Source organism: Scardinius erythrophthalmus (genome assembly GCF_964197995.2).
Source record: "Scardinius erythrophthalmus genome assembly, chromosome: 20".
NCBI classification, from domain to species: domain Eukaryota; kingdom Metazoa; phylum Chordata; class Actinopteri; order Cypriniformes; family Leuciscidae; genus Scardinius; species Scardinius erythrophthalmus.
In genome coordinates, this window is record NC_138240.1 from 38,433,384 (window position 1) to 38,456,043 (window position 22,660).

Below are 22,660 nucleotides of genomic sequence, written 5' to 3' on the forward strand. Positions count from 1 at the left end.
TAAGTGTCGGCATTGTGACTGAGTCCCATACTAACCCCAGAACTGTAGTTCTCTGGGGGATCAGTGAACTCTTCTTGACAGTGAGTCTCAGTACGACATCCAGATGCCGAACCGCATCTCCTCTGACTGTGCTACGGTGAGCCAGTCGTCGATGCAAGTGAGGATACGAATGCCCAGAAGTCTTACTGTGCGTTCACACCGGACGCGAATAGCGCGTCAAATTCGCGCCTGCCGCATCTAGTTATACACTTGACCACTTTGTGTGCATTCGCTCGTCAAGAGCGAAATTGACGCGCGTAAAATCAAAAGTTTGAAGTGAAATTTACGCGCATCAGAGGCGAAAGTTTCGAAACCTGTTGGCGGCCATCTTTTTTTAGATGTTCATCGAGCATTAGCATTAGCATTAATCGAGAGAGTCACCGCTCGTATATGCTCTGGAGAGCAGATACAGCTGCGTAGGGGACATCGTCGCTGTACTCGGGTCCACCAGACCCTCCGGAGGGTTTCAGGAGTTTCACAATTTGCTTCAGGAGGTAGGTTTGGTGGACCTAACGGTGAGGACACTGACGAGGACAGCGTAGGCCGTATAAGCCTCGGCCTCGAGTGGTGGTCGCTGCCTGACGAGCCCACACTGTACAGCCCGGCGCGAGGGTCACCCTCGCCCGCACCCACCTAATCTGTCATTTATTTTTGTTTTGATAATAAATGGAGCCAGCCTCCAAAAGTGAAACCTATCCTGTGATTTTTTTTTTTTTTATACACTAAATTGTGTTTGTTGTCTTTACATTAGATTAATAAAGTTTCATATAATCTAGAATAGATATGGAATAAATAGAATTCAATAAAAAATGAGTATTTCTCATATTGAAATCGAGTTTTTATGTGAAAGATTTGCTTTGTTGTGCATTTTAGTCATATTACAAAATAATTTATTGAGGCCAAACATAAAATAACATTATAAACTGTCAGTTCACCACGTGACAGCAGCAAGCAGGCTCCTGATTGGTTAATGTGGCGCGAATTGACGCAGAAGTCCGAATTCGCGTCAAACGCGTGAATGCACAAAAAGCACTAATAAAATCATTCGCGCGTAATGTGCTTAACGCGCCAGACGCTCAATTCGCGCCAGACGCGTCTACTGCGCAGCGCTAAACGCCTCATTCGCGCCGCAGGAATTTTTATGCGCGTAACGCGTCTTTGCATTGACTTAACATTGTAATCACTCGCTCCTGACGCGCTATTCGCGTCCGGTGTGAACGCACCATTAGTGGAGCTAGAGCAGCATTCATGCATTCCGTGAAGGTGCGAGGAGACGATGCTAGGCCGAATGGAAGACCCGATATTGGCGAACCTCAGGAGCCTCCTGTGATGGGGAAGGATGGATATGTGAAGTACGCGTCCTTTAGATCTATCGTGACAAACCAGTCCTCGGAGCTGATCTGACTCTCGATGACAGGTGTAGTTAGCATCTTTAACCTGAACCTCCTCAGAGAACGATTCAATATCCTGAGATCTATAATAGGACGTCCTTTTTGGGAACTATGAAGCACCGGCTGTAGACCCGGCCTCCCTCTCGTGAAGAGGAACGTGCTCGATGGCCTCCATGGTTCCATGACCCGACCCTGCTCAGGCTTGGCAACAGTGTGAACTACCCCTTCTCCAGGATAGGCAGGACCCACGGAGATATATTCTGAAGACCTTTCCAGGTGTGTAGATATTCTACCAGACAGGTTCAGCCACAGGGGCCGGTTTCACAAAGATAGACTTTGACTATGGCTTAGATATAGTAGATAGTCAGACTTCAGATAGACATCTAAATCAGACCGTTGCACAAAACACTGAAGACTCTGACTATCTTAAGTTGGACTACACTGCAATACATTCTGGGTAAAATAAGACACTTTTCAAAACAAAAAACATGGCGGATCAAGTAAGCGTATTCAGCCGCTCAGTGCAGTTTACCCCAGCGGAGAATATGTGTTTGTTGGAGGAGTAGAACAGTTACAAGGACATTTTACTTGGCAAATTTAGCGGAGAATGCAGTAACAAGAAGAAATGCTTAATTTGGAAAAAGATTGCTATGACAGTTAACAGCGTTAGTCCAATCGTTGAGCGGAGCGTTAAAGACATACAGAAAAGATGCCAAAAAAGAAATATTTAAGAGGAAATATCCCCTTCTCATAGCTCTCTCCATAACGTCGTCAGCAAACCACACATTATGAGCCATTTTCCCTTTCGGCTGTGTGTAATGTAACTGATTGTTACTGCTGGTTGCCAAGGTAACAGAGTCTTAGACCCAAGTTAGCCTGGGGTAAGGTGTCTAATATTTTTGGCCTAAATTAAGTCAGTCTTTATTTTTGTGAAACAGTCTAACTTGCATTAGACTAGTCTATGAGCAGATTTTAGACTTGTCTAACACTATAGACCGGTCTACAATAGCTGTGTGTCTCTCCGTAGCCACTGGTGCTGCCGTGGAGCGACCGATGGCACGGGCCGTCCTCTTAGTAGCACGGAGAGACAAGTCTGCCGCTCGACGAAGCTCTATAATATCATATAGCCTGGTATGCCTGCATAATCCCCAGTGTATCCAGGCCCGACCCGCCGCCATATACGCCTTGCCCACCACAGCCAGTGTAATACGCCTTGCCCACCACAGCCAGTGTAATACGCCTTGCCCACCACAGCCAGTGTAATACGCCTTGCCCACCACAGCCAGTGTAATACGCCTTGCCCTCCACAGCCAGTGTAATACGCCTTGCCCACCACAGCCAGTGTAATACGCCTTGCCCACCACAGCCAGTGTAATACGCCTTGCCCACCACAGCCAGTGTAATACGCCTTGCCCTCCACAGCCAGTGTAATACGCCTTGCCCTCCACAGCCAGTGTAATACGCCTTGCCCTCCACAGCCAGTGTAATACGCCTTGCCCTCCACAGCCAGTGTAATACGCCAGTGTAATACGCCTTGCCCACCACAGCCAGTGTAATACGCCTTGCCCTCCACAGCCAGTGTAATACGCCTTGCCCACCACAGCCAGTGTAATACGCCTTGCCCACCACAGCCAGTGTAATACGCCTTGCCCACCACAGCCAGTGTAATACGCCTTGCCCACCACAGCCAGTGTAATACGCCTTGCCCACCACAGCCAGTGTAATACGCCTTGCCCGCCTTGCCCACCACAGCCAGTGTAATACGCCTTGCCCACCACAGCCAGTGTAATACGCCTTGCCCACCACAGCCAGTGTAATACGCCTTGCCCACCACAGCCAGTGTAATACGCCTTGCCCACCACAGCCAGTGTAATACGCCTTGCCCTCCACAGCCAGTGTAATACGCCTTGCCCACCACAGCCAGTGTAATACACCTTGCCCACCACAGCCAGTGTAATACGCCTTGCCCTCCACAGCCAGTGTAATACGCCTTACCCACCACAGCCAGTGTAATACGCCTTGCCCACCACAGCCAGTGTAATACGCCTTGCCCACCACAGCCAGTGTAATACGCCTTGCCCACCACAGCCAGTGTAATACGCCTTGCCCTCCACAGCCAGTGTAATACGCCTTGCCCTCCACAGCCAGTGTAATACGCCTTGCCCACCACAGCCAGTGTAATACGCCTTGCCCACCAAAGCCAGTGTAATACGCCTTGCCCACCACAGCCAGTGTAATACGCCTTGCCCACCACAGCCAGTGTAATACGCCTTGCCCGCCTTGCCCATCACAGCCAGTGTAATACGCCTTGCCCGCCTTGCCCACCACAGCCAGTGTAATACGCCTTGCACGCCTTGCCCACCACAGCCAGTGTAATACGCCTTGCCCACCACAGCCAGTGTAATACGCCTTGCCCACCACAGCCAGTGAAATACGCCTTGCCCACCACAGCCAGTGTAATACACCTTGCCCACCACAGCCAGTGTAATACGCCTTGCCCACCACAGCCAGTGTAATACGCCTTGCCCACCACAGCCAGTGTAATACGCCTTGCCCACCACAGCCAGTGTAATACGCCTTGCCCTCCACAGCCAGTGTAATACGCCTTACCCACCACAGCCAGTGTAATACGCCTTGCCCACCACAGCCAGTGTAATACGCCTTGCCCACCACAGCCAGTGTAATACGCCTTGCCCACCACAGCCAGTGTAATACGCCTTGCCCTCCACAGCCAGTGTAATACGCCTTGCCCTCCACAGCCAGTGTAATACGCCTTGCCCACCACAGCCAGTGTAATACGCCTTGCCCACCAAAGCTATTGTAATACGCCTTGCCCACCACAGCCAGTGTAATACGCCTTGCCCACCACAGCCAGTGTAATACGCCTTGCCCTCCACAGCCAGTGTAATACGCCTTGCCCTCCACAGCCAGTGTAATACGCCTTGCCCTCCACAGCCAGTGTAATACGCCTTACCCACCACAGCCAGTGTAATACGGCAGGGTTTGGAGCGCCGGAGCCTTTAGGGATGACGCAGCGGCGGGTGAAAGAGAAGATGCCAGTGTCTCTTCCACCCGCGGCATCACCCCATAGCCGTTCTCTTTCAAGCCCAAAACAGAGGAATATATAAGGACTGAACAGGGCCCTGCGGGAGCGGAGCGTTCTGAGAGGCAGCAAGTCACAGTTTGCACAGACAACACCCTCGAGCGCTTCATTCCACACACACATCACACAGAGCGAGTGTGTGCCACCCTCGCTCATACAGCGCGGGCAAGGGGACGCACACTGCCTGAACACTGTCTTGCTCGCCATACTGATATATGTGAATACTGGGACAAACAACACCAAGGCGCACAAGGCAACATAGAACGCGTATAGCTTTCGCTACGCCGTCGCATGACGTCATGTGGTACCAATCGAGATTGGACTAACTCCACACAGGCTTCAGACGTCTTTCGACGCAGCATCTCGTTCCCTCGAAAGGGAACACTTTTCTTGTTGATCTTCAAGCAAACTTTCTTAAAGTTGAGAAAAAAAACTTGATCATTCACTGGTCGATCTGAGGTAACATCACACATTCAGCGCGGTCACATGACTTCCCCAGTGACTTTACCTGACAGAGGATGATGTGTTGTGAGCAGACGACCAGCAGGTTGCACTCGAAGCGTCTGCAGATCTTCTCTTTGACGCGGTAATGCATGTCGTTGGAGTCGTCGGAGTGAAGCTCGTAGATCAGGATCTTCTCCGGGAGCTGGATGGCCAGTCGGCTGCGGTAGATGGCGATCTTCTTCACCAGCTCACGGCACTTTATTCGCACTGGCAGGGGAAATGGGGAAAAATTCAAGAAAGCACAGATATGGATTACATTCAAGACTATCACAAGGAATTCTGGGACAGACCTCTTACATGCTCACAGCCGTGTGTCTGTCTATTAGCAGCAGCAATCATCAGCCGAGGCCGAACACATTACCACATTACCTACTCAGAGTTGCTATAACTGAAATAAATACACACACATACACGGACACACACACACACACACACGGACACATACACATACATGGACACATACATACACACTCACATACACATACACGGACACATACACACACACACACGGCCACATACACGGACACATACACACACACACACACACACACACATACACGGCCACATACACACACACACACACACATACACGGCCACATATACACACACACGCATACACACACACACGCATACACACACACACACACACACACACACACACACACACAAACACTCGCACACACGGACACACACACGCATACACACACACACACACATACACGGCCACATACACACACAAACACTCACACACACACGGACACATATATAAATGAAGAGAGTAAAGAAAGATGTTCCCATTATTATGTCTCCTGCAGGATCATCATCCTGTCATATCTAACTCCTGAGGTTATTTGCTCCCAGCTGTGTTTGAGGGTGGCATGTGTGAACATGATGATGTCATGTGTGAAGTCACGGCACCTTTCTGCTCGGTGATGAGGTGCTGCACGATGACGTCGGTCATGCTGTCCCTGTAGGCATAGCGGTCCTTGTATAAGCCATGAACCGTACTGAAGATGAGCTGGAAGAAGGCGATGGTGCCGTCCTGGCAGCCTAACACCTGCGGGACACACAGACTCGCGTCAGCTTCAGCTAATGCTAACCCTAACCCTAACACCTGCTGGACACACAGACTCGCGTCAGCTTCAGCTAATGCTAACCCTAACCCTGTCAGCTAATGCTAATGCTAACCCTAACACCTGCGGGACACAGAGACTCGCATCAGCTAATGCTAACCCTAACCCTGCGGGACACACAGACTCGCGTCAGCTTCAGCTAATGCTAACCCTAACACCTGCGGGACACACAGACTCGCGTCAGCTAATGCTAATGCTAACCCTAACCCTGCAAACTCAAACTAAACATCTTCAGCTAATGCTAACCCTAACCCTGCAAACTCAACATCTTCAGCTAATGCTAACCTAACCCTGCAAACTCAACATCTTCAGCTAATGCTAACCCTAACCCTGCAAACTCAAACTCAACATCTTCAGCTAATGCTAACCTAACCCTGCAAACTCAAACTCAACATCTTCAGCTAATGCTAACCTAACCCTGCAAACTCAACATCTTCAGCTAATGCTAACCTAACCCTGCAAACTCAAACTCAACATCTTGATCTAATGCTAACCTAACCCTGCAAACTCAAACTCATTATCTTCAGCTAATGCTAACCTAACCCTGCAAACTCAACATCTTCAGCTAATGCTAACCCTAACCCTGCAAACTCAAACTCAACATCTTCAGCTAATGCTAACCTAACCCTGCAAACTCAAACTCAACATCTTCAGCTAATGCTAACCTAACCCTGCAAACTCAACATCTTCAGCTAATGCTAACCTAACCCTGCAAACTCAAACTCAACATCTTGATCTAATGCTAACCTAACCCTGCAAACTCAAACTCATTATCTTCAGCTAATGCTAACCTAACCCTGCAAACTCAAACTCAACATCTTGATCTAATGCTAACCTAACCCTGCAAACTCAACATCTTCAGCTAATGCTGCAAACTCAACATCTTCAGCTAATGCTAACCTAACCCTGCAAACTCAAACTCAACATCTTCAGCTAATGCTAACCTAACCCTGCAAACTCAAACTCAACATCTTCAGCTAATGCTAACCTAACCCTGCAAACTCAAACTCAACATCTTCAGCTAATGCTAACCTAACCCTGCAAACTCAACATCTTCAGCTAATGCTAACCTAACCCTGCAAACTCAAACTCAACATCTTGATCTAATGCTAACCTAACCCTGCAAACTCAACATCTTCAGCTAATGCTGCAAACTCAACATCTTCAGCTAATGCTAACCTAACCCTGCAAACTCAAACTCAACATCTTCAGCTAATGCTAACCTAACCCTGCAAACTCAAACTCAACATCTTCAGCTAATGCTAACCTAACCCTGCAAACTCAAACTCAACATCTTCAGCTAATGCTAACCTAACCCTGCAAACTCAACATCTTCAGCTAATGCTAACCTAACCCTGCAAACTCAAACTCAACATCTTCAGCTAATGCTAACCTAACCCTGCAAACTCAAACTCAACATCTTCAGCTAATGCTAACCCTAACCCTGCAAACTCAACATCTTCAGCTAATGCTAACCCTAACCCTGCAAACTCAACATCTTCAGCTAATGCTAACCCTAACCCTGCAAACTCAAACTCAACATCTTCAGCTAATGCTAACCCTAACCCTGCAAACTCAAACTCAACATCTTCAGCTAATGCTAACCTAACCCTGCAAACTCAAACTCAACATCTTCAGCTAATGCTAACCCTAACCCTGCAAACTCAACATCTTCAGCTAATGCTAACCCTAACCCTGCAAACTCAACATCTTCAGCTAATGCTGCAAACTCAAACAAACTGCTCATGAACTCGGTGTTAGAGAAAAGCAGAGTTGTGATTTGTGGCTGGGTATGATTTTCACACGGCTAATAAGCTCACGTTCTCGCGCATCTCCTTCTCTGATTAAACATTCACTGTAACACTTACACCTGTAATCCGTCTATTAATACACTGCCTTAAATAGAGGCGCGAACAGCAGAGAAATGAACCAGATCCCACAAACACTGTCAAGAAAGTGTCATATTTCATCCACAATATTATATTTTGCATATAAAATAATCAAGCCTATTTTAGGAGCATTAAGGTTTTGCATTGTGACATTATTTCTTAAGCTAACAAAACAAAGTAGTAAGTTATATTATTTACACTATAATGTGCTGATGCGCACTGATGCTGTTGTGCTACAGTGAACTTTCACTGCTTTAAATGAATGTTATTTATAATCTGTATAACAGTCATGAATATAATGAAAATCAATAGGCCAGACACATCGCACAGCTAGCTATCCTCATCACTGAGCACCGCCACGAGTGACTGCTAACTCTCGCACCACGTAGTTGGAGTCGGGCTTGACGCGGCAGGTCCAGACCCAGGAGCTCTGCTCCCCGACGGTGCCGAGCCGAACCCCGTCCCGCGTGTAGAGCGAGGCCTGGCGGTCCGAGCCGCTCATCACCAGGTACTCGCCCTTCGAGAAGAAGCTCACGCAGCAGGGGTCAAAGGTCAGCGGCCGGTCCTTCCCCACCTGCCAAACACACAAGCGCTGGTGAGAGTGAGGGAAACAGAGTCTCTGGGTTCACTGATATCTCTGGACTGGAGCCAGTGTCGGATCAACAGCGACATCTGCAAACAGCGTGTGTGTGTGTGTGTGTGTGTGTGTGTGTGTGCTTGTTTTTTCATGTCATGTATACTCAGTGCATGATTGTATATCCCGTCATCAGTGAGACTTCCGCGTAAACTGTTTAACGAGCTCTGAGAACAGCGCAATAATGAAGTGTGTGAGTGTGTGTGTGTTTAACGAGCGCTGTAATAAGTGTGTGTGTGTGTTTAACGAGCGCTGTAATGAAGTGTGTGTTCAGACAGCACTGCAGGCCACGGCATTACAGTCGCATAACGAGCGCTGCATACTTTCCCCTAATCACTACACTTCCCATGAGCACCTGGGGCAGGACATGTCTAAAGCTGTAAAGATCATGATGTTTCCCAGGACGCTGATGGGTCGGCTCCACATGATTTCTCCTATTAAACCTGTTTATAGAGATCGTATGGAAAATTGCATGTCTTGCTCATTTGAAACACGACTTTAACGTAGAGCAGACTTATGGACAGTCCAGGTCAAGCACGAGCATCACTAATGGCTCCAGTGATCTACTTTATAATAATGCATCATATTAACATGGAATCATGACCAACTCAACAAGAGCTGCAGAATAACATCATTCAAACTTATAACTATAAAATATAAATCTCTGGTGTCCCCAGAATGTGTCTGTGAAATTTCAGCTCAAAATACCAGACCAAAAACGTTTGTGTGTGTCCCTTTAAATGCAAATGAGCTTTAGCTCCGCCTCCATCCAGAAGAGGGCGGAGTCTTCACACGAGCTTCAGAAACTCCGTCAATAACAGAACAGGCCAATCTCCCTCATCCAGAATCCCAGAGTAACCAGTAGCGAGTGCAGCCTTACGGAGAGACTCAGGAAGAGCTTCTGAATGTTAGTGGAGACATTTCTGTAGTTGTTGTGGAGTTACACTGATCATCTCATCATCATGTTGAACTTCTCCACAAGTGTCCACAGTTCCTGAGGTGTTTATAAGACAGCGGTGACATGTTCTGGTCAATAGTGTTCAGTGCTCGTCTGTGCTCAACCACAGAACAGCTTCAGGCTCTGCTGGATCTTCATCAGTGCGTTAGAACTGGTCTCTGTCGGCGCGTGTGGAACCAAATGTCGGCTGGTGTGTGTAAACGTGCAGATTAAGGGCCGGTAATATTATAGTAAGATCCTCTTCATACGTCAGAAGGAGAGCAAAATCTGATTGGATTATTTTCTAACACGCTTGCAGGGAAAGGCTCACCAGGACACAGTTACTGGGTTTCACTTTTCACGTGTTCTGTGTTGGTAGAAGCACCGATTATCGGTAGAAGCATGAGCTCATTAACACACGTGCGCCTCATTTACATATCATCATCATCATCATCAGCGGATCAGTGTTGTGCCGCTGGACTTGCTCTCGTCAGGCCGTACAGCGGATCAGAACACATTCAGTACAAGTGTTAGGATGAGGTTTGATCACTGGACAGGAACACTAGACAATAGACTATATTAAAATAAAGCCTAACGAATCTGAAAACCCCAGCAGAAGCGTTCAGTGCGTCGATCAGCGGGACTGGACCTCTCTGAGGCCGTGGCATGACAGTGTTTCCCAGTGTAATAGAGCAAGCAGTGACACACACACACACACACACACCTGTTTCCCACTGAGCTGGTAGAACGACAGCTTCTGTCCCCAGTCAGCCACTGCCAAGATATCGTTGTGTTCATCCCTGAAACACACACACACACACACACACACACACACACACAAGGGCGTAACTTTGGGTCTACCATTGGGGGGGTTAAACTCGCTGCATATTTATTAATTTATTTATTGAATAATTTTCTTGTGTAAAAGGTAATTTGCCGTTCCTGTTTTAGAAATACATTGTGATACTTTTACTGATTTAGGCTACTTAACGTAAATGCAGTTGTTCACTTGACTATTTATGCCATAATGACACAGTGTTTAAGCACTAGCCAGCAGTGGCAGCTTCCAATTAATTGATTTTGTGTGTGTTCAATATCTTATAAAAAAAAAACTAAAAAAAAAAAAACTTAAAGATTAATCAATTGCATCACTGTATTGGCACCTACATGCAGCAAATGTATTATGCACAATTCAACTCTCAATATTACAATATAGGGTGGCACACTGGAGTGCAGCTTGCACCTTTATTCTGAACAGATTTCACATATTGGTGGGCATCACCAAAACTCACCATCCACTAACAAAATCTTTAAGTTTATCTGTTAAAATGTATTTTATTAACATCACATTTTAAAAACTTAACATCAAATAACAGCATTAAAAACTTTCAAAGAGAGAAAATGAAAGTGCAATTATATTATCACTTTGCATGAAATAAGACTCAAAAGTAGATAAAAAAAAATTGTGTTTGCATTTAGCCTCTGATAACATCAAATTCAGAAACTGGGAAAGTGTGGACTAGTTGTGCTTTGATTCATTTTGTCACTTTGCAAACTGCAAAAAGAACAAAAAAATTATAAAAAAATAAAAATAATGATAATAATCTCAAATTGAGCCGGAGGTGGTAAATTCCTAATAATTTACGTATTTTTGTTTTTAGGTATTTTAAGATAACTTACCTAAAATACGTTGCGCATACAACTAACGCGATCGTTATAAAGGTGTTTAAACAACAAAACACATCCACTTGCACATATTTGACAATCGGAATATCAGATATATCCTGCTATAGCTAACAAATTTGTGAAATTTTGAATAAAAAGAAATAAAAGCAGATCATCAGTCATTCATTCAGCGCTATTGTGGCTGCGGTGTGACAAGCAATGAATGACGCGTCTCCATGGGAACCATAAAGTGATAGCCTAGCCAAAGAGTATAGAAGTAACAAGAGGCGAAACTCAATAGAACGTTCCATTGCAACAAACTCCCCCATGCGCAGAGCTGCAGCTCCGCCATCTTGGACTGAACGCAACACAGCTGTCATAGGATTGAACGATACCGGTTCAAATTCAAAAGCGGTTAAACTAACTAAAAAGTAGTTTCTAGTTTTTAATATCTCTAGAGCAGACATCCCATGTCTCCCGGAAGATCCGGGAGTCTCCCGCATATTGATAGCGGCTCCCTGATGCCCGCAAATTAGCTTAAATCTACCGGAATCTAGAGCGAGCGAGCAAGCAAGAGCGCGCAGCTCCAAACCGTGTAACGTTAGAGCACACGGCAGAAAGGGTGAGGAAGCGAGATATCAACATATCAACCTAAAATATGGAACACAACTTGTTCAGATTTTTTGCTTTCATTTTCTTCTAGTTCTAGAGTAAAATATATTTTGTAATATATATATATATATTGTATAAAATATAAATAATAATATTTTTAAATTTGTACATTTTAATAAACTCAAACTTATATAACGTTAACTTTTTTCTCTTTCACTTTAATCATTTATTTCACTTAAACAATCTGACAAATTAAAACAAGACCAACCATAGGTCTAAATTCCAAAGCATTCTTGAATTAACGTTACAACCATTTAAGTTTGGATAGTGATTTTCCAAACTTAAAAAAAAAGGTGACAGTTAAAGGGTTAATTTAGTGATAACAATGAATTAATAAAGCGGTCATTTGCCAGGTTAGGTGTTCATATATCTCAGTCTGAAAGTATGCGATTTAAAAAGCCCATTTCGAGTCTTGACAATTTCGACCAAATACATAACATTAGCAAACTGTTAGCAGCTTATGCGGTTATGGGGTAGCTTACATTAACGTTACAGCACCTGTTGACGTTAGCTCACTTTAAAGTTAATAAAACCTTTTCTACTTTACCTCTCTGGATCTTTGGTGAATCTATGAAATGCTAGTTGATTGGTTGTACACTGGTAGTTGTTGCAGTTGATGGCAGAACACTGTTTTCTTTGTTTCCAATTATTTCCAGACATAATGTTAATGCTGTACAGTAGTTGTGCTAACGGTAAAGCCGTTGGTTCAGTCCAAAATGGCGGCCGCGCTGCCGAAGCGCCACCTAGTGGCTGTTGTCAAAACTGCAACGGAGTTTCGCCTCTTGTTACTTCTATACTCTTTGGCCTAGCTACTACTTTTAAACTTACGTGTAAAAAGGTTCAGCAAGGCTTACATTTAAATGTGTCTTTGTTTTGTTTTGAGTGTATGGTCAATAAATAAAGGAATTAAAAAGATGGGCACAAAACCTGTTTGTCGCGCCCCATTTGTCATGTCTCTATTCCCCCCCAGCAGTGGGCCGCGCACGCGCCCGCGCCTCACACTTTGAGAAACGCACCTCCGTTTGGTCAGGATTTTTCCTCTTTTTGGCTGGTGTCGACCATAGACTGTAAAAAATGGTGTCGACCAACAATGAAAAATCGTTGTCTGGCTGCCTTTCAGTGTCCTTTTTCATCTTTCCATCCGTTAGCATGCACCGTCAGCTTTCTCCAACCATTCATCCCAGCGACTGCGCAATATAGTGAACAAACTTGGTAGAGAAAGCGGGTTGGGTAATACCAAGTAGTCGGCGGTGCGGTGGGCGGGAAGTACATTACAGATTATTTAAAATATGATACTATCTTTCTTGCTGGCAAATGAAATAAAGAAAACGAACAAAAGTATTCATTCGGAATATTTCATATTTATTTTAATGTGTGGGGGGGGGGGTTATATTAGCTGGATCAGATTTTTGGGGGGGTCATAACCCCCGTAACCCCCGTGCAAATTACGCGCATGCACACACACACACACACACACGTGATGCATACTGTACTGTACGCTTCAACCCTTCTGTGATTCTGTGCTCTTATGCAGTGGCTCCCCCTGGTGTCTGATCACACACACTGCATGAGTTTCACACACAGATCAACACAAGGCATGGGCTGTGTGTCTACACTGGAGTGAGAGTGTGTTTGGATCAAGCGGCAACATTCTGATCTGAAAAATGAAGCCTACCCGGAAGTGCGAAAAACTGCAAAACATCTAAAATCCGCTAGGGGCAGGTCCCAAAAGGGAGCAAATGTCCACAGCCCCCATGTTAAAATGTCCGTTTTCACAGCATAAATTCGTGTTTTTACAGGTTGGTCCCATGGACTTTTATTGTATTTTTCGATAGGTTCCGAGTGCCTGACAACTGTGAGGGGGGTGAATTTTTTTCTAACTCGTTAGTTTAGATCGTATTTAGATATAAAATGTATGACAATAAGGGCGTGGTTAACTTTGATTGACAGCTTGATTGACAGCTGACAAGGCAGCGACACGGAGAATGACAACATAAGAAGCGCCATTTTTTAATACAGTTGAAATATAATACTACTGTTTCTGTATCATGAAATGTAGTTTTAAGAGTTTTTCAGGCGAGAATGTAGTTATTTAAAGCTCAAATCTGTGGTTTATTTATAAAGATTTATGAAAATTGTATCCAGGTTGTGAGATCCAGTGATGACCGGGCTCTCGGCGCTCATGTACCCCGCCGGGAACAGCCTTTCCTCGGCTAGTCGTTTGCCGCTGACTCTGGCGTCTCTGTAGTGGTTAAACATGAGATATAACTCGTCTTGTGTGTATCTAACGGGCGATTTTTGGTCTCGTGAATCTATAATTTGTTCCCTGGCCAATCGTTTTGGCTGAGGGGAAGTTTCAGAACTTTATAAGCTATTTAACTTTACCGATGTATGGTTAGACTAGAGCGCTGATGTTTGACTGAATTGTTTGCTTTATTTGTATAGCTTCTTGTACCTTTTACTTATACTTTTATAATGGCTAATATTGATAAAACTGAAATTTAACAAAAAGAGACTGGGTTGAGTTTTGTCATTTTAAATTTTAATACAACGAAGATGATCTGTAATGTTGCTTACTGCAACATCTGTTGTTTAGTACAAATGCACATATTGCCTGGACCATATTAAAATGTTTCATATTTTTATATTATATAAATCGAAAAGAGGCAGGGTTGTGTTTTATATTTCGTTTTGTTATAAATAGGCTAATGTTATGTGCAGTGAATATAATCAATACGCGTTGCCTGAACCACATTTGTGTGGCTATAATATTTAAGATTTCTTTAAATTAATACGTAAAGAGGCAGTGTGGTGTTTTATAACATATTTCGTTTTATTGTTGCCCAAAATATACATACAGAGATAACCGGAGTAGCAGAGCGAGCGGAGTGACGCAGAATAACCGGACTCGCGTCCTCGGGAATCATTCTCCTGAGTCGGACTTGGCAATTAAGTCCGAACTTTGCGTACTTGCTATCGAGAAACGCCTAATGTCAGCGCTTGGCTTCTTGTGACAAACACGCCGAGAAGCAAGAACAAGATCTGCTGTATGTCATCCATTGTTGTTTATGTTGGTTTCTTCACGCGAAAATGACATCGTTCCAGTCTCACACAAAGCCCGCCCTTTTACCCATATATGGATTGGCCAGAAGGTGGGCGGGGTTAGGATTTCCAGAGATTTTCCAAGATGGCGCCGCCCATACCCCCCATAAACGGCTTCAAACCCGTTCTTCAGAAAGTCTATGGGTGACGTCACAGACGCTTTGTCCATATTTTTTATTTTTTCATTAATTTTGCATAATTTATAGTTATTACTGTAGTAACTACATGTAACACATGTTACAATGACACTGTAAAATAAAGAGTAACCCTACATTTTTATGTAACTGATTTAAAAAAAAGTTCTGAGCAGTCTTGAAGAGAAAACTGATGTCTAACTTGTAGTTGTAGTGGTTTATATAAGCGGGCACAGGGATCGGCTCACCAGGGCTAAGGTTCCTTACACACTGAGCCTGTATTCGTCATTCAGTGGCTCTGAATTGTAAAAACGCCTCTCGAAAATGCAGGAAATCTATTGTTTTATGATGGACTACTTTCGGAGGCAGTGTGTAAACGTGATTGTCACAACAACATGAGGTCGTATTTATTTTTTGACGAGTGAACATTTCAGACGAGACGTTCAGACTTTAAAACCAGACGATTAAAGCCCGTCCATGCGACGCTCACCGAACACCTCATTACTGTGCTATCAGTGTGTGTTTTAGTACACTAATGTCTCAGCTCGTCTTCATGGCTAACCCGTCGGGTCAGACTGCTTTCTCAGCCACTGTCTCGGCTCGGATCCGAGTGCGATTACATTGTTCAATTCTGCCTAAACGAACCGAACTAAACGAAGGGAGAAAACGAGGCAGAACCCAGCGGCTGTGGAAGCGCCATAACTCCTGGGGTTCAGTGCACATCTCAGTGTTTGCTTGATGACAGGATTGAAATGAGGAAACTCTGCGTGCTCGTCAAACGTCAGAGAATCACGTCCACTTTATCTAACATTCAGACATCTGTCCAAAAGCTTGTGGTGTCACTGCATATATGAATGTTCTCAGTGAGAGATCAGCTAAACACACGTTCACACTGTCCGTGATGATAGCTAGCTGAACTGTTATCATTAGCTGAATTATCTTGGTCGTACTTGGACGGGTTCCAGGCGATGGACCAGATGGGCGAGGACGAGCCGCCCGGACGCTCGATCTTCACCTTCTCTTCTCCGCTCTTGTTTCTGATGCTCACGACACCGTTCATCATTCCCAGAGCCAGGTACTGGCCGTCGTTCGTCCACCTGAGATCACACACACGTTCATTCTCATCCTGTCAATGCTACGAGTGTCAGCAACAAACATACAATAAATAATTAGCTATAAGACATTTAAGATTCATACAAGACACAAAATCTAAAATGCAATCAGGTGGTAGATTTTTAAATGCATGCGTTAAACGTTTCTCTGAATAAAGCGATGTGAAGTCTACATCAGGGTTACGTCTGGATGTCCTCACTCACCCACAGCACGTGATCTTACTGCTCACTTTGTGTTTGGAGACGGACTTCTGCTCTGGAGACCACAGACCTGCGACCACACACACACACACACACACACACACAGCTGAAGAGCTTCTGAACCTGCAGATTCATGAACACCTTCTCCGTTCTGTCAGCTGATGGAGTCACTGTCGCCTAGGGCTGTCAACGAATATTCTAAATTCGAATATATATTCGAATAGTTTTAAAAAACAGAAATTCGAAAGTGAAAATTAATATTCGAATGTGAATTTCGAATATGGAAAAACACGCCCGCGGAAGCAGAGGCGCGGCTGTCTGCTTTGCGAGTGGGCGCGCGCGCTGTCTCGTCAGGGTCGCCCTGTCTAGCACAGCGTCACTGCTGAAAGTTGACTTGCATGGAAGATGGCAGAAAGTGCAGAGCCCAAGTTCAACTCGACCGCAGCAGAGAAAGTGATTTTAAGCCATGTCTGGAAGTAATTTGGATTTTGGTCGGTAGAACGTAAAATTGTGGAGCCACGACTCCCGCGAGATAAAGTAGTATGCAAGCTATCTATGTAAGATACAGATAGCATACCATTCGACCACTAGCAACATGAGGTCACATCTCGAAAATTGTGTGCCTCATTTTATTTAACGTTAAACAGAAAAGTTCCACGTTTACCACAGCACAGCTCGCTCGGAGCGTTCAATGTCGGTTCTATACTGTAAAACTTCAATTAATGTTAATAAATTTGTTTCAATCACTGAATGAAGCCTGCTATATTTGGGACAAGAGTCGCAACCTTAAATTGCTTGCACAAAACTCTTGATCAGCACTCAACATGTGCTTATTGTTGTTGTTCATTTTTAAACCGTTATGCGCAGAGAGCGCGAGCGCGAGGGCGAGGGAGGGAGAGAGTGCCTGCGAGTGAGCGAGAGTGAGGTCTGCGGTCTTGGCCATTAGTTTATTTACTTGATTTTGTGTTGGTAATACATTGTCAAATATGTTTAAACTTAAATTAACTACCTATACAAGTAGTTATGTCTCTTTGTATTAATTTGTCCTGTTATTGACGTAATGCGCGTCATTGACAAAATGCGCAACCAGATGTTCGAATAGTTCGAATATTCGTATGTGTTTTAGAGGGAATATTCGAACGTCATTTTTGAACAATTTTGACAGCCCTACTGTCGCCCTTCGCTCGGTTTGAAAGACACTTAAAAGTGCAGTCTGTAAGAATAACAGCTAGTGGTGGAAATAGGTACTGCAGTCCGAACTCAAAATATCAAAGATCGTTGTTTCCCCGCCTCCTCAGACTCGACGCTCACGCGGGCCGCCAGTTTGAGGACACACAACAGGCACGAGCGCAGCTGACAATGAAAGCCGAGGAGACTTACGTAAGCTGATGAGTTGATTTATCCGCGTTTTCATATCCTCTCGTTCATAGAGATTTTTAGATGGAGACCGAGGCTTTTTAGGTCGGGTAGAATCTGTAATCTCTGACCCAGTTTGTTTGCTCGTTTCCAAGGCTGCGATACACTGAGTTTCTGCTAACTGGCATTTTGTCGAAAAACTATTGGCTGAACTGGCAGTGGGCGGAGTCAAACAGACCAAAACAACAACAGACTGAGAACACGGAACGCACATTAAAGGGTAACTCAACCCCTGGTCAGAGCCTGACTCTGGGTTAGCCGAGCGGAGACAGAGGGGGCGAACCGAGGGTGGGGCTGAGCGGGGGGGCGTGCAGCAAAACCCACCAGCGCGGGTTTTTAACTTTAGCCTAATAGGAAGGAACATAAATTGTGATTAAAAATATAGGCTATGCCCACTCACAACCAGACGCCGCTGCGGTGGTGGAGTCATGCAGGAGGAGCAGCGTTTGGCACTGCGCCGCTGTTCAGCGCGAGCTGTGTGGAGAAGCTAAATAACTATATAATATATATATATGCTATGCTAACTAGATGCTAATATACGCTATCCTGATCGTTTTCAATTCTCGCAATTCCAACTCCTGACTCGCTACAGTGGTTTTGACGGAACGAGATGTTTTTATACCAGGGGCTGAGCCTCTGCCAAGGGTGTGGTGAGCTGGTGCCTGCTTACGTCACACGGGGAAACAACTTCCAATAGGAAAATTAAACTGCAGTCGCCACCGTTCAACCTGCAGAGGGCAGCACTCAGACGTTCTTACACCATATATTGTAGAATTAAAACACTTTATATCCAAATGTCAAAAATGTACTCGAATCAATGAACAGCACTAACAAAGCCCCAGTCTTACAGATCATTAACTAAAAAAAGTTGTTTTAGGGCTTAGTTACCCTTTAAAATAACTGGCTGTAGAAGTGTTTTTCAGAGAAGCGAGTATGTGAACTCAGCATGCTTTTATGCTTTAGTTTAGTAGAGTGGAAAAGTTACATACAGCACCTTTAATATTCAGTGACATTATTGACTTGACTGCAGTGACACTATCAGATGAACTGAATTGATCTGAATAATGACTTTACAGCTGGAATTGTCTCATATTAGATGACGTTTGCATCAGTAGCTGCGTTTACATGGACCCTGATGATCCGACTGTAATCAGACTAGTAGAACAGTCCGAATAAAGAAGTCGCATGTAAACCACAACAGTCGTACTAGTGAACTGGCCAAACGCGATTAAAATTGTAAGGGTTGGTTTAAAGCTTTTCTAATCCATTTGACAGGAAGCGAGGGGAGGCTGAAGGGATCCGGGACCCCCACCTGTTGTATAGAGATCTTCATAATCCACTGCCCTGCATTATTTCTTGCTTCAGTTGTAATTGTGTCACAAACACACACTCACCGAAGTCTCCCGAGGAACACGAGGCCAGCTGGTGTGTGACGGGGTTGTACGACACACACTGGATCGAGTCATTGTGACTGAGAGAAAAAACACATATGCACATGAATCACTAAAGCTGTGAACACAAGTCTATTCTGATGGATCTGAGCATGGCATGATGGGACATGATGGCCCGTACTAAATCAAAGTTCAGTGACATTAGAATTATTCACCAGTCTCATCTCAAACAACACTTGAAATAAAAGCTTTGAAACAGCAGTTCTCACGTGTATTTGAGGATGCCCTCCAGTTTTGAGGTCCAGATGATGATGCTTTTATCTGCTGATCCGGATGCAAAGCGTTTCCCTGACCGAGAGAAGAGGAAACTCAGGAACTCATAGACCACAGTAAACACACACATCATTAACCACACACATCATTAAACACACACATCATTAACCACACACATCATTAACCACACACATCATCAAACATGTCTTGTGTCGTAATCACCATCTTTAGCGTAAGCCACGCAGTAGACGGTGTCTTTGTGTCCCTTCAGCGGCTGTATGAGCGTCCCGTCGGCCGTGTCGTACACCTGCACACAACACACACACACTGTTACACCTGCACACAACACACACACACTGTTACACCTGCACACAACACACACACACTGTTACACCTGCACACAACACACACACACTGTTACACCTGCACACAACACACACACACTGTTACACCTGCACACAACACACACACACTGTTACACCTGCACACAACACACACACACTGTTACACCTGCACACAACACACACACACTGTTACACCTACACACAACACACACACACTGTTACACCTGCACACAACACACACACACTGTTACACCTGCACACAACACACACACACTGTTACACCTGCACACAACACACACACACTTTTACACCTGCACACAACACACACACACTGTTACACCTGCACACAACACACACACACTTTTACACCTGCACACAACACACACACACACACTGTTACACCTGCACACAACACACACACACTGTTACACCTGCACACAACACACACACACTGTTACACCTGCACACAACACACACACACTGTTACACCTGCACACAACACACACACACTGTTACACCTGCACACAACACACACACACTTTTACACCTGCACACAACACACACACACTGTTACACCTGCACACAACACACACACACTTTTACACCTGCACACAACACACACACACTGTTACACCTGCACACAACACACACACACTTTTACACCTGCACACAACACACACACACTGTTACACCTGCACACAACACACACACACTGTTACACCTGCACACAACACACACACACTGTTACACCTGCACACAACACACACACACTTTTACACCTGCACACAACACACACACACTGTTACACCTGCACACAACACACACACACACTGTTACACCTGCACACAACACACACACACACTGTTACACCTGCACACAACACACACACTGTTACACCTGCACACAACACACACACACTGTTACACCTGCACACAACACACACACACTGTTACACCTGCACACAACACACACACACTTTTACACCTGCACACAACACACACACACACTGTTACACCTGCACACAACACACACACACTGTTACACCTGCACACAACACACACACACTTTTACACCTGCACACAACACACACACACTGTTACACCTGCACACAACACACACACACTTTTACACCTGCACACAACACACACACACTTTTACACCTGCACACAACACACACACACTTTTACACCTGCACACAACACACACACACTTTTACACCTGCACACAACACACACACACTGTTACACCTGCACACAACACACACACACTTTTACACCTGCACACAACACACACACACTTTTACACCTGCACACAACACACACACACTTTTACACCTGCACACAACACACACACACTTTTACACCTGCACACAACACACACACACTTTTACACCTGCACACAACACACACACACTGTTACACCTGCACACAACACACACACACTGTTACACCTGCACACAACACACACACACACTTTTACACCTGCACACAACACACACACACTTTTACACCTGCACACAACACACACACACTGTTACACCTGCACACAACACACACACACTGTTACACCTGCACACAACACACACACACTGTTACACCTGCACACAACACACACACACTTTTACACCTGCACACAACACACACACACACACTGTTACACCTGCACACAACACACACACACACACACACTGTTACACCTGCACACAACACACACACACTGTTACACCTGCACACAACACACACACTGTTACACCTGCACACAACACACACACACTGTTACACCTGCACACAACACACACACACTGTTACACCTGCACACAACACACACACTGTTACACCTGCACACAACACACACACACTGTTACACCTGCACACAACACACACACACTTTTACACCTGCACACAACACACACACACACTGTTACACCTGCACACAACACACACACACACACTGTTACACCTGCACACAACACACACACACACACACACTGTTACACCTGCACACAACACACACACTGTTACACCTGCACACAACACACACACACTGTTACACCTGCACACAACACACACACACTGTTACACCTGCACACAACACACACACACTGTTACACCTGCACACAACACACACACACTTTTACACCTGCACACAACACACACACACTTTTACACCTGCACACAACACACACACACACTGTTACACCTGCACACAACACACACACACTGTTACACCTGCACACAACACACACACACTGTTACACCTGCACACAACACACACACTGTTACACCTGCACACAACACACACACACTGTTACACCTGCACACAACACACACACACACTGTTACACCTGCACACAACACACACACACTGTTACACCTGCACACAACACACACACACTTTTACACCTGCACACAACACACACACACTTTTACACCTGCACACAACACACACACACACTGTTACACCTGCACACAACACACACACACTGTTACACCTGCACACAACACACACACACTGTTACACCTGCACACAACACACACACACACTGTTACACCTGCACACAACACACACACTGTTACACCTGCACACAACACACACACACTGTTACACCTGCACACAACACACACACACACACACACACACACACACACACACACACTGTTACACCTGCACACAACACACACACACTGTTACACCTGCACACAACACACACACACACACAC

The 22,660-nt window shown here is 45.1% G+C and overlaps 1 protein-coding gene across 2 annotated transcripts in view; it reads right to left on the reverse strand.

The window, feature by feature from the left end:
* Positions 1-22,660, reverse strand: part of ift122 (intraflagellar transport 122 homolog (Chlamydomonas)) — a 110,778-nt gene that overhangs the window by 61,116 nt on the left and 27,002 nt on the right. For both annotated transcript variants that reach the window (XM_081348151.1, XM_081348152.1), the window contains exons 3-11: positions 19,819-19,903; positions 19,593-19,671; positions 19,327-19,403; positions 16,520-16,586; positions 16,154-16,300; positions 10,355-10,430; positions 8,442-8,633; positions 5,956-6,094; positions 5,042-5,244 (exon numbers count right to left, since the gene is read on the reverse strand). In XM_081348151.1, coding sequence (XP_081204277.1) covers positions 5,042-5,244; positions 5,956-6,094; positions 8,442-8,633; positions 10,355-10,430; positions 16,154-16,300; positions 16,520-16,586; positions 19,327-19,403; positions 19,593-19,671; positions 19,819-19,903 — 1,065 coding nt within the window. The remainder of the gene's footprint in view (positions 1-5,041; positions 5,245-5,955; positions 6,095-8,441; positions 8,634-10,354; positions 10,431-16,153; positions 16,301-16,519; positions 16,587-19,326; positions 19,404-19,592; positions 19,672-19,818; positions 19,904-22,660) is intronic.